The 17,692-nt window shown below is 60.1% G+C and overlaps 1 protein-coding gene across 1 annotated transcript; it reads left to right on the top strand.

Moving 5' to 3' along the window:
* Positions 1-6,267: 6,267 nt before the first annotated feature.
* Positions 6,268-17,345, top strand: SGCA (sarcoglycan alpha). Its single transcript, XM_055132589.1, has 11 exons — positions 6,268-6,316; positions 6,764-6,809; positions 8,055-8,174; positions 8,271-8,425; positions 8,608-8,680; positions 9,173-9,371; positions 9,717-9,879; positions 10,890-11,098; positions 11,221-11,247; positions 16,809-16,990; positions 17,187-17,345. Exons 2-10 carry the CDS (start codon positions 6,773-6,775, stop codon positions 16,987-16,989), a joined length of 1,164 nt encoding a protein of 387 aa, XP_054988564.1. The 5' UTR covers positions 6,268-6,316; positions 6,764-6,772; the 3' UTR covers position 16,990; positions 17,187-17,345.
* The last annotated feature ends 347 nt before the right edge of the window (positions 17,346-17,692 follow it).

The following is a 17,692-nucleotide window of genomic DNA, read 5'->3' as shown; positions in this document are numbered from 1 at the left end:
TCCGTGATTGTGAGGATGGGATGCGGTGGGGGTACCAAATGCAGTGCGAGGTCCGGAACCAAACTTGGGCATGTGCTAGGCAGGCGCCTTATGCCCTTCTGCTATCTGTCCTGCCCTGGTTTCTTTTATTCCGGGAATCCTCTCACTAAATGTTTCTGAGGTCTGACTTCTCTCAGCTCTCAGACTGAGCCTGGCCCTGGACACTTACTGCCTTATTGCCAGGTCCAAAGAAATAACCCCCTCCCCACCTAACTTTCTCCAGAGCTTTCCAGTTTCCCAGCTCTTTCAGAGAGGGAGGCAGAGCCCTCTACCCTGCCCAGAGAGGCTCATCTGCCCAGTTTCCCGGGACCTGGACCGGCCTTCAGCATTCCTGGGCTCAAACACAGATGACTTGGAGTGGTCACGAGACTCAAGGAACCCTTTAAAGAGCATAGAGAAGGGTGCTGGAGCAATAGCACAGCGGGTAGGGCATTTGCTTTGCACCCTGGCCTGACCCCGGTTTGATTCCCAGCATCCCATATGGTCCCCTGAGCACCACCAGGGGTGATTCCTGAGTGCATGAGCCAGGAGTAACCCCTGTGCATCGAAGAAAAAAAAAAAGTGGAGAAGGTGTTTTTCTTTTTCAATTTTCTCTTCTATTTTTATTTTATTTATTTTTTTTTGGTGGGGGTTCACACCCAGCGATAGCTCAGTTACTCCTGGCTCTGCAGTTACTCCTGGCAGTGCTTGGGGGTCCATATGGGATGCCAAGGATCGAACCAGGGTCGGCCACGTGCAAGGCAAACGCCCTCCCCGGTATACCATCGCTCCTGCCCGGGGTAGATAGGGTTCTGGGTACACTTCGGGCCTCGGGTTTGCACCCTCAAGTACCGCGGGGTTGGGGGGGGGTTGGGGAAGGAAATGTCCTTGCACGTTGCCCCGTTCAGCCGGTACGTGTCCAAGCCCGTGTCTCCTCCGGCTTCGCGAGCACCTCCACTGGCCCCAGAAGGGGCAGCGGACTCGGCGAGAGTCCAGGCCGATGCCCCCCTCCGCCGTGGGCCCCCCTGCAGCGGCTGCTCGCTGCACGCACTCGTGACGCGCGTGCCCGGCTCCGTCCCGCCCCCCGCTCCGCCCCAGCAGTGCGCAGGCGCGGGGGGCCGACGCCGGCCAACGCGCCCTCTCGTGGCGGAGGACAGATCGCACCCTTTGTTGTGGCGCTGGGGCGGGGGTGCGGAAAGATGTGGGAGGAGTCGGGGAGGCGTATGCGACATTCGGATCACAAGGACGAGAATCCCTTTCCTTTGTCCCCCATGACAACAAATGACCGCTGAAGAAGAAGAGATGGGCCTTCCGAGGCGGCTTCGGGAGACTGGAGAGCTCGGAAAGGAGGCCCACGGGGACACGGGCACTGATGTCACTCATCTCTCTGCAAACCTTCGCGGAGACCCAAAGGACCAAGAAGATTCAACGGAGACCCAGACGGGCAGAGACAGAGCGGGAGGCTGGGAGACAGGTGCAGACAGATGGCCAAGCGAGGGACCAGAGCCCACTAGGGAGGCAGGGCTTTGGGGAGCCTTCAGGTCAGGGACTGGGGGCCCACCCAGCTGGGCTGGCAGAGAAGGGCCATCAGGGTCCACGTTGTAGCCATCTGACTCTACTTCCCCCAGAAGCAGCTAGGGAGGACTGAATGGGGAGCTCATTGTGACTACCAATAAAATTTATGGGACGGGAGTGATTATATAGTAGGTAGCGGGCTTGCCTTGCCTGTGGGAGACCCAGGTTGATATCACACGCCACATATGGTTCCAGAATCCACCAGGAGTGAATCCTGAGAACATAACAGGGGAAAGCCCTGAGCAGAGCCAATGTTGCCCCAAACAAAAACCAAGTCATGGAGTGATAGCACGGCGGGTAGGGCGTTTGCCTTGCATGCGGCCAACCCGGGTTCGATTCCCAGCATCCCATATGGTCCCCTGAACACCGCCAGGGGGTAATTCCTGAGTGCAGATCCAGGAATAACCCCTGTGCATCACTAGGTGTGACCCAAAGAGCAAAAAACAAACAGACAAACAAACAAACAAACAAACAAGTCATGGGCCGGAGCCATAGTACAGCAGTCTCCGCGTTTGACTTTGCAAGCAGCCAACCTGGATTCAATTCCCGACATCTCATATTGTCCCCCAAGCACTGCCAGGAGTAATTCCTGAGTGCAGAGCCAGGAGTAACCCCTGAGCATCGCTGGTGTGAACCACAAAGCCAAAAACAAATCAAAAAGGCCCCCAAAATAAAAAAATACCCAAAGCCATAAATTTATGATTGTACTCCTACTAGAAAGAAACTTGGACTGGAGGGGCTGGAGCAATAGCACAGCGGGTAGGGCATTTGCCTTGCATGTGGCTGACCCAGGTTCGATTCTCAGCATCCCATATGGTCCTCTGAACACCGCCAGGGGTGATTCCTGAGTGCAGCGCCAGGAGTAACCCCTGTGCATTGCCAGGTGTGACCCCCCCCAAAAAAAAACCACCTTGGAGTGGAGAGGTAATACAGGGGGTGAGGTAAGGAGCTTGTCATGCACATGTGGGAATCAAGTTTGATACTGGCTTTAGATATGGCCCCCCAAGCCCTGTCAGGAGTCACCCCTGAGCACAGGGTCAGGAGGAAGTCCTGAGAACAGCTGGTGGTGCCCCCTCCCAACAAAGCAAAAATAAGCAAACATACGGCTGGAGTGATAGTACAGCGGGTAGGGCGTTTGCCTTGCACGAGGGAGACCAGAGTTCGATTCCCAGCATCCCATATGGTCCCCTGAGCACCGCCAGGAGTAATTCCTGAGTGCAGAGCCAGGAGTAACCTCTGAGCATCGCCAGGTGTGACGCAAAAAGAAAACAAACAAACAAACAAACAGTTGCTCAAAGTTTGCAGGGTGTTAGAAAACCAACTTAATTTTTTTCTTTTTAAGTCATACCCCGCGATGCTCAGGGGTTACTCCTGGCTCTGCACTCAGGAATTACTCCCGACAACGCTTGGGGGACCATATAGAATGACGGGGATCAAACCCAGGTTGATCACGTGCAAGGCAAATGCTCTACTCGCTGCTACTCACTGTACTATTGCTCCATATCCCCCAACTCAGTTTTTGAGATTCCGAATGGGAGGAAAGGCTCATAACTTGCACACAGCTGCATCCTCGGCAACCCTGGCTCAGTTCCTCACACCACGTCTGCTCTCCTGGGCATCCCCAAGGGTCACTCCTACGCACAGAGCCAGGAAGAGCCCTTGAACATCACTGTGTGTAAGATGTGGTCCAGTCCCCCCCACCCAGCCCCAGAATTGAGGGAAAGAATTAAGAATTGATCTTATCTACTTGAGCATAGAGCCAGGAGTAAGCCATACTGAGCACTGCTCAGTATAGCCCCCAAACAAAAACCTGATCTTTCATGAACTGTCCCCGGTGAGAGATACGGGAGAGGTGATTTGTCTAGTATTGTTTTTTGAGTGTTTTTGGGCCACGGCCAGAGATATGTGGTACCACCACCATAGGTGGTGCTAGGGAATGGAACGCGGTTGGTGCCATGTAAGGCAAGGGCCTTATGAGCTGTACTACAGCTCAGACCCCAAGAGTCATCATTTGAAGTTATTGTTATTTATTTAAGAAAGTTCCCTGTTGGCGCTCAGGAGGCCCCAAGGGTATCTCCCCGCTGTTCTTGGCCAGGCAGACAGGCCAGTTCAAGTGCAGAGCCAGAAGTAAGCCCTGAGCACCACTGGGTATGACCCCTAACCCTCCTCCCCCAATAAAATCTCCTTTTAGAGGAACTGGGAGTGTGGCTCAGTGGCAACGTGAATGCTTTGCGAGTATGAAAACTGGATTTTGAGCCTAGTGCCAGAGGGAAAAAAAAATCAAGGAACCAGCAGACAGAGGAATGCGGTAAGGACCAGCATAGAGACGCAACCATCAAAATCCAGACTTTGGGGGGCTGGAGAGATAGCACAGCGGGTAGGGCGTTTGCCTTGCACGCGGCCGACCCGGGTTCAAATCCCAGCATCCCATATGGTCCCCTGAGCACAGCCAGGGGTAATTCCTGAGTGCAGAGCCAGGAGTAACCCCTGTGTGTTGCCAGGTGTGACCCAAAAAGAAAAAAAAAAAAATCCAGACTTTGGGAAATAAGCCGGTTCCCTCTAATGAAGAGACCCATCAGTCTGTTGTGATATGAACACCTTATTTATATCCTCATTCAAATAAGAACATTGTTGAAAAAAGAAGACATTTTTGAGAAACTAGAAGTGTGATATTTGTAGATCTGATACTAAGGAATACTACTGATACTACTAACACTAATACCAATAATTTAGTGCTTGATCACACCTGGCAGCGCTTAGGGGCTACTTCTGGCTCTGTGTGCAGAAGTCACTCCTGGATGGCGGCCCCAGGGGGCCATCTGTGGTATCTGGTAGCAAACTGGGGCTGGCTGCATGCAGGGCAAGTGACTTAGCCCCTCTATCTCTTCAGCCTTGACATTAAAGAATGATTAAAAACATAAAAGTCTAATCAGATGATTAGGCATATGAAATATTGACATGGCAGGAAGTATTGACAGGTGGAAATCAGTGGGGGAGAAATGGCCGGAGAGTGGTCCTGAGTTGATTTGAGTGATGGACATTGTGGAAGCTCAATGCACTGTTCTGTATACTTGTAGTAAAACGTTTTCCAGGGGCTGGAGCTATAGCACAGTGGGTAGGGCGTTTGCCTTGCACGCAGCCCACCTGGGTTAGATTCCCAGCATCCCATATGGTCCCCTGAGCACCACCAGGGGTAATTCCTGAGTGCAGAGCAGGAGTAACCCCTGTGCATCGCCAGGTGTGACCCAAAAAGCAAAAAAAAAGAAACAACAACAACAAAAAAGTTTTCCATCCACACAGTTCTGAGGAGGGGGTCCCTTAGAGCGCCTCAGGGGACCCCCAGGGATGTCCTGGCAGTCAGGAGGAAGGGCCTGGAGGCCCGGGCTTGGGCACTGCCTCCCTGAGAGGCCGAGGGTGTGCGTTGGTGGCGGCAGAGCCAGTGGGGAGGGTGGAGAGGGCACTTGGAGTGCTGAGGGGCTGAAACTCTGGGCAGCTGGCCCAGCCCGGCACCTCGGCCTGCTTCCCCAGGGCCCTCTGCCCCACTCTTCACTGCTAGAACTTTCCCCCTCTGGCCTCCACCTCTGAGAGGCCTCCAAGGTGACACGGGGACAAAGCCCGGGGGCTGTGAGCCAGGGAGAGCCCTGACTGAAATTGCGGGCTCTCGAGGACAGCGGCGATCAGGTGGGAAAACCAGCTGGCCTGGTCCCGTGCTAGTCTTGGGAGTGGGGAGGTGGTGGAGGGGGAGGGGGACGTCCTTGGTCACAAGGCCCAGGAGGACTGGTCACACAGCACCAAGAATTTTAGAGCTGGCACTCAGACTTCCCCGCTCCTTCTCAGGGGACCCAGAGAGCAACTGCTCCCAGTGGGAAACACCGGGTGTGGGGGGCCACGGGGAGTGATAACCCAGCAGGTAAGGCGCCTGCCTTGTACTCGGCCGACCTGGGTTCCACCCCCACCATCCCCTAGGGTCCCCTGAGCTGAGCACCACCGGGAGTGATCCCTGAGCTCAGAGCCAGGACTAAGCTCCGAGCACAGCCGGCGGTGGCCGGAAAGCAAAACAAACAAACAAATAAACAAATATTGAGTGTTCGGTAGAAGAGGGGTGCCAGGAAGCTGCGTCCTGCCTGCGCATGGTCGACTGTCAGCACCAGCCAGTGCTTTGCAGACTCCACTGATGGGCAGCGAGGGCGAGGGAGGGCCCCGCCTGTGTCCACCCTCAGTGTTGTCCTCTGTAAAGGGGGCAGAAGCACATCTGCCTCCCGGAACCGCACCCTATGTGCATCCTGAGCCCAGGAGCTGGGCTGAGTCTTGCTGCAAGCCCACGACTGGGGCATCAGGAGCCCCCAGCCCCACCTAATGCCCCCCCAGCCCCACCTCAGGAGCCCCCAGACTCACCTCGTGCCCCTCGCCCCCATCTGATGTCCCACAGCCCCATCTCAGGACCCCTCAGCTTCACCTCATACCCCTCAGCCCCACCTCATGCCTCCAGGCCCACCTCTTCCTGTCAGCCCAGGGACATGCTGGGTTCCCCATCCCTGAGTTTCCCAGAGTGACCCTCAGAGCGGGCGGTCCTCGCTGGCCTCCAGAGGGGGTGCAGGTGCCGCCCAGGCCACTAGGGGGCGCTCAGACCACGGCTGGAGGAATCAGATCCAGCCCCGTGGCTCTGGGCCTAGCTGTACTGGGTCCAGGGCACCCAAGGCCTGGGAGGAGAGTGGAATGCGGGGTGCGTGTGTGCGTGCATATGCGTGTGCGTGTGTGTGTGTGTGTGTGTGTGTGTGTGTGTGTGTGTGTGTCCAGCTAGGACAGCGGCCTGTCAGGGCCTGGAAAAGGAGTGACGGGGCCGGGCGGGCGAAGGCTGCAGGCCAGGAGGGCTTGTGCCTGTAAGCAGGCTGTGAGCGGGGCGCAGAGTGGGGCCTGGGCAGCCCTAGGGGGTGGGCAGGTCCCGGAAGGACCGCAGCATCTGGGGAGCTGGGACTTTGGGGGTCCCGGGGGGTCTGGGTCGTAGTTTCCTGCCCTTCAGGGGTCTCCAGTCGAAGGATGAAAACCACCGGGTTACAAACACACTCCAGCCCAGGAGGAGGGGGCGATTGGAGGGGCCGGGTCACGTGGGCAGGTCCACCCGCGATTCCGCCCTCCCTCCCCTCCTCCTGTCCCTGTCACTCACCCCCAGGCCTCCACCATGGCTGCTGCACTCCTCTGCCTTCCTGTCCTCCTGGGTGAGTTCTCCACGTCTGGGGAGAGAGGCCGCTGCATGGAGTGGGGTACCCGGGGGCGAGGGGCTGGAAGGCGGGATGCTCCTGGGGAGGGGCGAGGAAGCAGAGGGGTTCAAAGGTGGCTGGCAGACAGGGGTCCGGACTCCGGTCAGGGCTGGGCGCCTGGGGCTTGGGAGCTGGGCGTGGGGCGTGGGGGCTGGGAGCCTGGGCGCTGGGGTGCCCTGGCGGAGAACGCAGCCTGGCTGGGTTCTGGGCCCTTTAATGGGCTGGTGCCTGGAGCCTGCTAGGCCCAGGCTAAATTTGGCCCTGGGAGGGACCGTGGGCCCTTTACGCAGCTCCTACTGGCTGCTAGGCCGGGCGGGCGCTGTTCCTCTGAGTATTGGGGCTCAGAGGAGCGGCTTCCCCTCGCCCCAAGGCTGCTCAGCACCCGCACGTCCCCTCCCCCACACCCGGACGCTCCCTCCATGGCGTGGCTGTTTCTGTGTTGTTGGAGCCACATTCAGCTCTGTGCAAACAAAGCCACACCCTCTGTTCTCTCTGCTGCCACTGTCGCACTTGATAAAAAAAGAAAACTTTCTGTTTGGGGCACACCCCGTGGCACGCAGAGCCTACTCCTGGCTCTGCACTCAGGGGTCACTCCTGGCAGGCTCAGGGACCCCATGGGGTGCCGGGGATCACACCTGGGTTGCCACGTGTCGGCACGCCCCTACGCACAGGGCGTGTATTATCACTCTGCCCTGCCCTCTAATCCTTTCTAAGGATTTTTTTTTCTTCAAGTGCCCTTTACATACTCACACAGGTGCGCGCACACACGCACAAGCACACATGGGTGCACACACCTCCTAGGCAACATCAATCCCTGCCCACTATGACCCCCAACAGGGGCCTAAAATGCGGGGGCTCCCACGAATCTAACCAAACCCTCATTTTTGGATCTTGTTGCCCAATGGAGTGGATGGCATTTTGTGCCCGAGAGAGAGTCCAGTGGGTAACACACTTGCCCTGCACGTGGCCCACTCTGGCTCCGTTCCTGGAACCGTGTGAGTTCCCCTAAGCACAGAGCCAGGAGTGATCTCCCTAGGTATGGCCCTACCGGGTGGCCCAGTCGGGATCCCCACCACCCTTTCCTGGGGGCTGACCAAGGCCACCTCCTCTCACATCCTTCTGTAGAGGCACCAGGGATGGGGGAGCTCATCTCTGGCATAGGACTGAGGCTGACCTTGTTTGGGGGTCCTGGGGTCCTCGCAGGCTTCCTGGCGGGGCTGGGGGAAACCGAGGCCCAGGAGATCACCTTGCAGGCGTCGGTGGGTCGCATCTTTGTGTATCGCTTGAACCCTGACACCTTCCTGCAGCTTCCTGAACATGTTGGTGAGAGGCCTGTGGGCCCCTGGCCCCGTGGGGGAGGGTGTGGGGTGGGAGGAGGCGCCTGCCCTGTGTCCTCTGAGCCCCTCCCCCCTCCACCAGCTGTCCCACCCGGCGTCCCTGTCACCTACCACGCCCACCTTCAGGGACACCCAGACCTGCCCCGCTGGCTTCGCTATACCCAGCGCAGCCCCCGTCACCCCGGATTCCTCTACGGTGCCCCCACTCCGGAAGATCGGGGCCGGCAGGTCATCGAGGTACCAGCAGGGACCCCTGCCCCCACTGTGGGTTCTGTGGGTTCGGCTGGGCTCGGGGCTCATCCACGTTCACGGGAGACCATGCAGATCACAGGTGTGATTTCTGGCCCCTGGGCAGGGCAGGGCTGGGTCCTCGCCCGCCTGATCCGGTGGCACCTCGCTTCTCCCCACACCCACCCCAGGTCACGGCCTACAACCGGGGCAGCTTCGACACCATTCGGCAGAGGCTGCTGCTGCTGATTGAGGATCCGGAAGGTACCACCAGCCCTGCCCCGCCTGCTCCCCACCAGTGCCAGCCTTGGGGGCTCTCCGCTGGCTGGAGGGTGCCAAAGGGGGCTCTTGGGGGTGGCAGTGCCCTCGAACAACATGTGGGTGTGGGAGCCGGAGTGAAAGCACAGAGGGGAGGGCTTCTACCTTGCACGTGGCCAACCTGGGTTCAATCCCCGGCATCCCATATGGTCCCCTGAGCACCACCACGAGTCATTCCTGACCACAGAGCCAGGAGTTACCCATGAGCATCACTAGGTGTGACCCGAAAAGAAAAATAAGACTTGCAGGTGCTTTCCTGGGCCTCTGCTGAGTGTCGGCCCTGGGCGGGTGTTGGCGGCTGGAGGTTTGGGGGTCGTGTGTGAAGCCTTTGATGTTAGTGAGATGCGGGGAGGCACCTGGCAGGCACGTGACAGCCTGGTCCTGGCTCCATGCAGGCCTGGGTGAGCCTGAGGTGCTCCCTGGCCCCCCCACCCCCAGGTCCCCTGCTCCCCTACCAGGCTGAGTTCCTGGTGCGCAGTCACGACGTGGAGGAGGTCCTGCCCTCCCAGCCTGCCAGCCGCTTCCTCAATGCCTTGGGGGGGCTCTGGCAACCAGGGGAGCTCCAGCTGCTCAACATTACCTCTGCCTTGGATCGTGGGGGCCGTGTCCCTCTTCCCATCGAGGGCCGAAAGGAAGGGTAGGTGTGCCACCCGGAAGGGCTTCCTGGAGGAGGAGGCAGCGGTTTGCTTTGGGTCTGGGTGGTGGGCATGGGATGCGAGTCTCCTTGGCTTCCAGGAGAGGTGTTGCCCACCTGTCCCTCCCTCCCCATGCCCACCTGCCCGTCCCAGCCTCAAGTGACTCTTGATTTCCTTCTGGATACATCCTGCCTTCCCGCGCTCCCCTCCTGGGCCCACACTGTAGTGATCCTGGATGTGGTACTTCCTAGTGGACATGGTCCCAGGCCCTGAGGAGGCCCCGCAAGCCCCAATAGCTCGCGCCCGGTGACAGTGCCCCATGTGGTGACAGTTCCTTCTGTGCCCAGGGTGTACATCAAGGTGGGCTCGGCCTCCCCCTTCTCCACTTGTCTGAAGATGGTGGCATCTCCCGACAGCCACGCCCGCTGTGCCCAGGGCCAGCCTCCACTCCTGTCCTGCTATGACACCTTGGCGCCCCACTTCCGCGTCGACTGGTGCAATGTATCCTTGGTGAGGAGAGACCCCGGGCTGGGGCCCGCACAATGCCTGTCCCCTCTCGCCCCTGGCCCTGCTTTTTCTGTCCCAGCCATGTCAGTCCATGTGTCTTGAGTTATTTGCTGTCTCTCTGTGTCTTGGCATCTGTCTCATACACACACACACACACACACACACACACACACACACACACACACACACACACTCTTGCACGTTATGAAGTTCTACCTTTCCCCACAAGGGGGCGGCAGCAGCAAAGTCCACGGTCTTGTCAAGGACTGTGCCTGCCCTCCACTGGACCCAGTTAAGAAGTGCCCAAGCCAACAGCTCCGTCCATTATGCCCATGGCTTGTCACCCTTCACCACCGAAGGTCCCTCTGGGCGGGTGACGAGCGACAGAGAGCCAGAGTCCCATCTGCCTCCTTAAAGAGCCCTGCCAATCCACCGGCTAAGGGGCGCCCGGCTGAATTCTTTGCTGTCTGTCTGTCTGTGAATCAAAGTCCATCATTACTGCTCTTTGTGACACTGAGTTGAGGCCCTCACACCCCAGCTGGGACTACCCCCACCGGTTTGGGACCCCCTCCCCCCTCCCCCCCAGCTCCTCCCAAGCCGCTGGGTTCTGCTCCTGTGCCAAGGGCCTGGCCCCATCCCTGGGGTTCGTGCTTTCTCACTGTGCCCAGAACTAAACCAACGTGCTCTGTTGCTCACAAGCACACGGGAGACAGGACCACCGGTAGCATCCCGCCTGTGCAGGCGAGAAAACAGGCAGGCAGGATGTCAGCTTCGCACAGCCCAGGCCTGAGTCGGGATTTGAACCCAGGCAGCGAGCGGGACACGAGTGCTGCGTCCTCCCTGATCATCGCCCGGCCTCGCCTTCCCCAGAATCTCCCCTCCTCCCTCCCCCAGCTCTGAGCCTGCCTGAAGAGCAGGGAGAGGCCAGGCGCAGGGGGGCCTGAGGAGCTCCAGTCCCCTGGGGTCTCTGTGGTGGCTGCTGGCCCCAGCTCAGCCCTGGACTCTCGGTGCAGGTGGATAAATCTGTGCCGGAGCCCGGGGACGAGGTGGCCACCCCCGGGGATGGCATCCTGGAGCACGACCCGTTCTTCTGCCCGCCCACCGAGGCCCCCGACCGCGACTTCCTGACCGACGCTCTGGTCACACTCCTGGTGCCCCTGCTGGTGGGCCTGCTGCTGGCCGCACTGCTGGCCTACGTCATGTGCTGTCGGCGGGAGGGCCGGTGAGTGTGGGCACGGGCGCCCTCGGGAGTGGGGTCCACGGCAGGACAGGGGTCGGGGACGCAGCCTCGCTGCCCCCAGGAGGGCGTAGACGATGTCTTCTCTCTCCTTCATCCCTCCACAGGCGCAAGAGAGACCTGGCTACCTCTGAGTGAGTAGAGAGAGGGGGCTGGGGAGCCCTCCCCCCAGAGTGCCAGGAGGGACCCTCCAACCCCCACAGGCAGCTGACCCGCCAGATTACTTGAGGACGAGGGGGCACTCTCACTCACCCTCTTTCTTTTTGGTTTTGGGGCCACACTCGGCGGTGCTCAGGGTTTGTTCCCGGCTCTGCACTCAGACCACTATAGGTGGGACTCGGAGACCATATAGGGTGTCGGGGATTGAACCCTGGTTGGCCATGTGCAAGGCAAGTGCCCTCCCCAGTGCACTGTCTCTCCGGCTCCAGCTTCTTATTAACTACCTGAATGCGGGAATCCCTGCAGAGTCTCAGGTGGGTGAGACAGGTGCCCCCGACACCCCCATCACGGCTCAGAGCCCGATCCCTTCCTCTGTGCCCTCCCACCTTGAGCGAGCACCAGCCCTCGGGGTCCAAGTCCTCCCCGAGGGAAGGGGTTTGAGAAGAGAATCAAGGGACTGCCAGCAAGTGTACACACAGGCACGTACACATGTGCACACACAAGCACATACACACAAGACTCACACATACATGCATGCACACACGTGCCCATGCACATAGAACATGCGTCCATGTCCACATACCACAGCCATATGGACACACATGTGTGCACACATGCAAATTGGCACACACACATGCAAGCACACATGCACACAGATCCACACAGATGTATACATACACATATGCACACATGTACACACATGGCACACATACATGCACACGCACACACGCGCACACACACACACACACACACACACACACATACACACACACACTCATGCAGTGCCAGGAGCTGGGTGCCCAAGCAGAGTCTTACCCCATTCCATGACCTTTTTCAGCCTTGGCTTGTCCACCTGCAGGACTCTCGTCCACCATCTTGGGGGGAAATCCCAGGTGCCCCCGACACCCCCATCAGGGCTCAGAGCCTGATCCCTTCCTCTGTGCCCCCCCCTTGAGCGAGCCTCAGAGACCGCAGCAGACAGGTGTGAAATAAGCGAGGCTTCCTTTTTAATTCCCCTGCGCCCAGTCTCCCATGGCTGGTGCGCTGCCCGCTCGCCTCGGGCCCCTCAGCGGCTGCAGCGGCGCCGGGCTGCCCTGCGCGCCCCCTTGGCTGCCCGCTTCTGGCCCTGCTTGGGGCCTGCTTGCAACTTGGCCTGCCTGGGCTGGCGCTGCCCGGCCCGCTTGGCCGACTTGCGCGGGGGCCCCTGCCGTTTCTTGGCCGTGAGCTTGAAGTTGGAGGCGTACTTTTTGCCCACGGAGAAGGAGCCCGAAGAGCCTTTCCCGGTCACCTGCCTGAGCAGGCCTTTCTCCACCAGCCGCTTGAGCACCAGCTTGAAGCGCCAGGCGTTGCGGGTCATGTTGTAGCCCGTGACGCTCACGGCCTTCTTCAGGGAGGCCAGGGAGACGCGGTTGTGCACGCCCTTGTCCTCCAGGATTCTGAGGATCACCTTGGAGAGGACGGGCTTCCTGCAGGTCTTGGGGAGCCCAGGCTCACTCCTGCTGGTGCTTCCGGATGCCCCGGCCTGCCGGCCTGCGCTGGCCGTGGTGGTGGCGGCCGGGGGCCCTGAGGGAGACGGCAGCGCAGTGTCCTTCTGCATCTCTTCCTGGGCTGGCTCGAGGGAGCTGGGCGTGAGGACCTCCAGGGTGGCGGCTGGACAGCACCGCTGGCCGGCTCCTTGGTGGGTGAGGCGTGTCCTGCTACCTGCTCCCCGCAGAGGCCCCCTCGCAGGGCTGTGGGGCGCGTGGCCCCTGCCTTCCCCCGGGTGGCCAGAAGGAGGACCAAGGATGATCACCCACGGCTGGTCCCAACAGACGTATGCCAGGAACGCGGGGGAAGGTGAACTTATCTCTGTAGTGACCTCAGGGTCACATTGTGAGGTTGCCAGAACACTGCGGGGGTCACAGTGGCCCCATTGTTGCCTCCTGGCAGGGGCAGGAGGCCAGAGGGCACCCAGGACCCTGGGAGGTTGTGCCTCTGGGTTCGGCGGGGGTGGGGGGAGATGGCATGGGAATGCACATAGGCGGCGGCTGGTTTGTGGGTGCCGAGAGACCCCACGGCAGGGCAAATATCTGAACCCCACCCTTTCTGTGCACGTGTTAGAGAATAGCCACCGTTTTAGAATCAGAACCATGCCCCCCAGTGACAGCCTTCAGGACCCTGCACGGACAGCAGAGATCGTGCCCGGCTGCTGGGGTGACTCACGTCTCACATGGGCTTTGTTCCTTGGTCAACTTCCTTCCTTCTTCTTCTTTTCCTTCGTATCAGTGAAGTCCATCTCTTTATTGAGGGTGGATGTAGATTCTAAGGAGGACGTGAGGATTCTCTAGTGAGAAGGAGGCCCACAGAGCTGTGTCGTGGGCCTGCCCCTCCCCTGGCCGCCTTTCAGCTTTCATTCCTGGCGTCTCCATATTCCACACGTTGGTGCCTTCGCTTTATGCCATGCCCTTCCTCGCCCCGCCCCCCCACATTGATGCGAGTTTGACCTGTGGCCCCCTGGGAGTATTCTGGAATATTTGGGGCCTCTGGTTGAGAAACACTGGCACAGAGCAGAGGAAGAGAAGTCAAACGGGAGTGCAGGGGGCTCCAGCTTTCACTTTCTAGCCAAAGCAAGTGAAAAGACATTTGCTCATTTTCACATTTTTACTTTCTTTTTTTTTTCCGGGGGGACACACCAGCTGTGCTCAGGGCTTATCCTTATCACTGCACTCGGACCACTCCTTGGGCTTAGGGGCCGCCTGTGGTACTGGGCATCAAACCTGGGTCGGTGTGTGCAAGGCAAGTGCCCTGCCTGCTCTTACCCCACCTCCGCCCCCGTACTTTAGTGTGTTTCTTTGACAAAGACTTTCCCCCTTGATGTGATTTTTGGGATCAGTGATGATGTCCACTTTACAAGGAGGACACTATTCCTCAGATATTGCGCCGCTGTCAGAAGTGACCGATGACCCTCATGCCTCGGTGAGTTTTTTCCCTGGCCGGAGCTGTCCCCACACCCAGCTCTCCTGGGTCCTTTTGGAGACTCCGATGGGGTTTGGGGCTGCCCTTGGTGATGCTCAGGGGTTACTCCTGGCTCTGTGCTCAGTGATCACTTCTGGCAGTGCTCAGGGGACCTAATGGGATGCTGGAGATTAAATGCACAAAGCTAGCGCCTTGTCCTCTGTGCTACCACTCTGGCTCAAGCCTCCTCCAATTTTGAATCAATAACCAGTTTACCCCGTGTGACACAGCCCCGTGGGTTTGGATTTTGTGCTGATTTCTTTCTACAAGAGTCAATTTTTCCCTTGTTTGATGTCTACCAGTTTTTCAGTGCGTTCAGTATTTTTCAAATGCTGTGACATTCTGCCACTCGCTTTCACTGGTATCCAATTTTAGGGGTGGGAATTGGGCCGTTCCCTGCAGTGCTCTGGGGCCATTTGGGGCTCAGGAGCGACCCCTGCCAGTGTTCAGGGAACCATGGATGGTGCCAGGGATTTGATGTGGGGTTGGTGGGATGCAAGTAACCCCTGTCCTCTTCCCCCAGTTTATTTTTATTTTTTTGCTTTTTGGGTCACACCCGGCGATGCTCAGGGGTTACTCCTGGCTCTGCACTCAGGAATCACTCCTCACGGTGCTCAGGGGACCACATGGGATGCTAAGGATTGAACCCGGGTTGGCCGTGTGCAAGGCCAACGCCCTACTTGGTATACTGTCGCTCTGGCCCCGGCCCCCAGTTCTGACCAGAAAGTGCCCCCCTGGTGGAAGAGGCAGGGCTGGAGGGGTTGTATCGGTGGCGGGGCGTGTGAAAATGAGGCCACGGGCCACGTGTGCACGTGTGTGCGCACAAATGTGCACGAAGGGACACACGTGTGTGCGCGTGTGCGTGTGGGTTTAGCAGCCCTGCCCTTCCCTCCCTCCGAGTGCTGATGTGGACGACGGCGGGGCCAGGCACCGCAGGTCTGGCCGCGGCTGCTGCTCTGGAAAAACAGCCGCAGCACATTTCCCCACCTGTGAGCGCTGCCAGAGTAATGAGACCCAGATGTGGGGCCAGGGGCAGGGAGGGGCGCTCACTGCTGCCTCCGTCCGTCTGGCTGCAGCCCCCCTCCCCACGGGGAGTAACTTCCCCGCCTTCCTGCCAGCCACAGCCTCCTGCTGGCCTGCCCACTCTCTCCCTCCTAGCTGTCCCTGCCCCACACTGCATGCGGATAGCCCTGCCTGCAGATTCCAGAGGAAGGAAGGGCTTATCCCGGCCCCCTCCAGCCTGGCAGGGGGACCCCACCTCCTCCAGCTGGCTAGGCACGATGGGTGGGTGTGTGTGTGGGGGGGGTGTCTCTCCCAGAGCTGAAACCAGGGCCTGACACAGGCCGGTTAAGTACCTTCTCGCTGGCCCTCAGCAGCCCTGCCCCCACTGGTCATTGTGATGGAAAGGCCACCTGGCCCTCCGCTGGTCTGGAGAGATGTCTCCAGGCAGGGCCTGTGAAGGTGGGTGGATTTGTACGGGGGCTTGGTATGTTGACCAGTGGGCCTGGTGTAGTAATCAGAGCATCCTGATGATGATCGCGGCGTCTGAGGGTCCCACCCTCTCGGTAGAGGTGGAGCTGCAGAACGTGCTAAGTGCTGTTCCCGGCTGACCGCATTTGATTCCTACCAGCGAAGGAGACTTGGGGACCTCAGTCCCTTGCAGCCAGGAAGCAAGGGGAGGCGCCCCCAGACCCAGAGCAAAGCCTCAGCAGCTGCCAGTGTTACTCCACAGCTGACCCTGGCCCGGGAAAGCCAGCCTGGGGGGGATGAGCCACGGAAGTAAGGAGGGGCAGAGGAAGAGGGGCCAGGGCCATCTCCAGGGACCCCACACACGAGAGACCCAGGCTGGAGCTGGTTCATGCTGGGGGCCCGAGGAGCCAACAGACCGTGGGAGGGAGGGGGTCAGGGCTGGAGGCTAAAGGATGAGCGGCCTGCAGGACCCAGGGGCCTCTCCCCGGGGGGCGGGGAGGGGGGCTCCGTGGGGAGAGACAGTGCTGGGAGGGAGATGAGAGCTGGAGGGGCAAGAACTGAATTGAGGGCACAGCGGGAAGGGCGTTTTTGCCTTGCACGCCGCTGACCTGGGTTCGATCCCCTGCATCCCGTATGGTCCCCCCGAGCACTGCTAGGAGTGATTTCTGAGTGCAGAGCTAGGTAACCCCTGAGCATCATCAGGTGTGACCCAAAATGCCCTCATCTCCAAATAACGCCCCTCCCCCCATAAAAAAAAAACCCAAACCCTCCACAAATCTACAGCTGAGCTAAGGCTGGCCTCAGAAAGAAGCCGGCGGCTCTCCTCACACCAGCTGGGCTTGGGTGCACCGGGCCACCTCTCTGCTCAGATTCGGCTGCTATTATTATCGTTCAAAGAGCAAAGCACAGGGCTCGGAGGGGGCCGCCTGCCTCTCGGGCTCTGAAGCGCTTCCTGTGTGCCCCCACCTCCCCTGACCCAACCAGAGAGGAAGAGGCCACCCTCGGGGCGAGGCGGGAGCCGGGCTGGGCGGGGAGGGAGGGGGGCTGGCGTGTGCCCACCCTGTGCCTCTAGCCTCCAGATGTTCCACCACTGCACCATCCGCGGGAACACGGAGGAGCTGCGGCAGATGGCGGCCAGCCGCGAGGTGCCCCGGCCGCTGTCCACGCTGCCCATGTTCAACGTGCGGACGGGCGAGCGGCACCCGCCCCGTGTGGACCTCGCCCAGGTGCCCCTCATCCTGGACCAGCACTGAGGTGGGCCCGCCTGGGGCCTGGGTGTCAGCGGGGGCAGGGGCTGGGGGCCGGGGCACGCACTGCTCTGCTCCTTGGGGCTCTGCTCAGGCTGGACCCCCCCCCAAGTCCATGTCTTGCACCCTCGGCTGGAGGCTCAGGGTGGGAAAGCCCCGAACTCAGGGCCTGGACCTCACCCCGTTTCCTTCTGCTCGAGCAGCTTCCTGCCCCGGCCTCAGCCTCGGGCTCTCTCCGCGCACGAGGCCGCTGCTGCCAAGGCCACGTTCTCCCTCGTCCTCCAGACCTGACCCGCTGGATCCCAGGCGTGCAAGAAGACAGAGAGGGGGGCGCGGGGGGGCTCGGGGTCGAGAGCCTCAGAATAAAGCCCTGCAGCTCTGCTCGGCTCCTGCGCTGGTGTGCGTCCCCCACCCCTGCCCGTGCCCTCCTCCCCCTGCCTGTCTCCCGAGCAGGCCGGGAGGCCCGGAGAGGGGCGACTCGCCGAGCCCCTGGGCAGAGGCCTTCGTGAGCCTGGCAGGGCCGCTACCCGCCTTCTGGGCCACGGGGCACGTCCTGGAGGCAGAACAGGGGCGTCCCGTTGTCCGCCTGCGGGGAGAGGGCCCGCCTAGGGTGGCCCTCGCGCTGGCCCCCGCCTGGGGAGGAGGACACGGCGCCACCCGGAACCCTTGCCCGGAGGAGCGTCCCAGCAGTGGGGGTGGCCCCTGCCGG

This window comes from Sorex araneus, chromosome 3 (genome assembly GCF_027595985.1).
Source record: "Sorex araneus isolate mSorAra2 chromosome 3, mSorAra2.pri, whole genome shotgun sequence".
Classification (NCBI taxonomy): Eukaryota; Metazoa; Chordata; class Mammalia; order Eulipotyphla; family Soricidae; genus Sorex; species Sorex araneus.
The sequence above is the reverse complement of the archived record's forward strand: the minus strand, read 5'-3'. Positions and strand labels throughout refer to the sequence as shown.

Coding starts and splice junctions, on each gene's coding strand:
- SGCA (XM_055132589.1), top strand. CDS start 6,773: ATGGCTGCTGCACTCCTCTGCCTTCCTGTCCTCCTGG. Junction 8,426..8,607: donor GGGGCCGGCAGGTCATCGAG/GTACCAGCAGGG, acceptor CACCCACCCCAG/GTCACGGCCTACAACCGGGG. Junction 11,248..16,808: donor AGAGACCTGGCTACCTCTGA/GTGAGTAGAGAG, acceptor CTGTGCCTCTAG/CCTCCAGATGTTCCACCACT.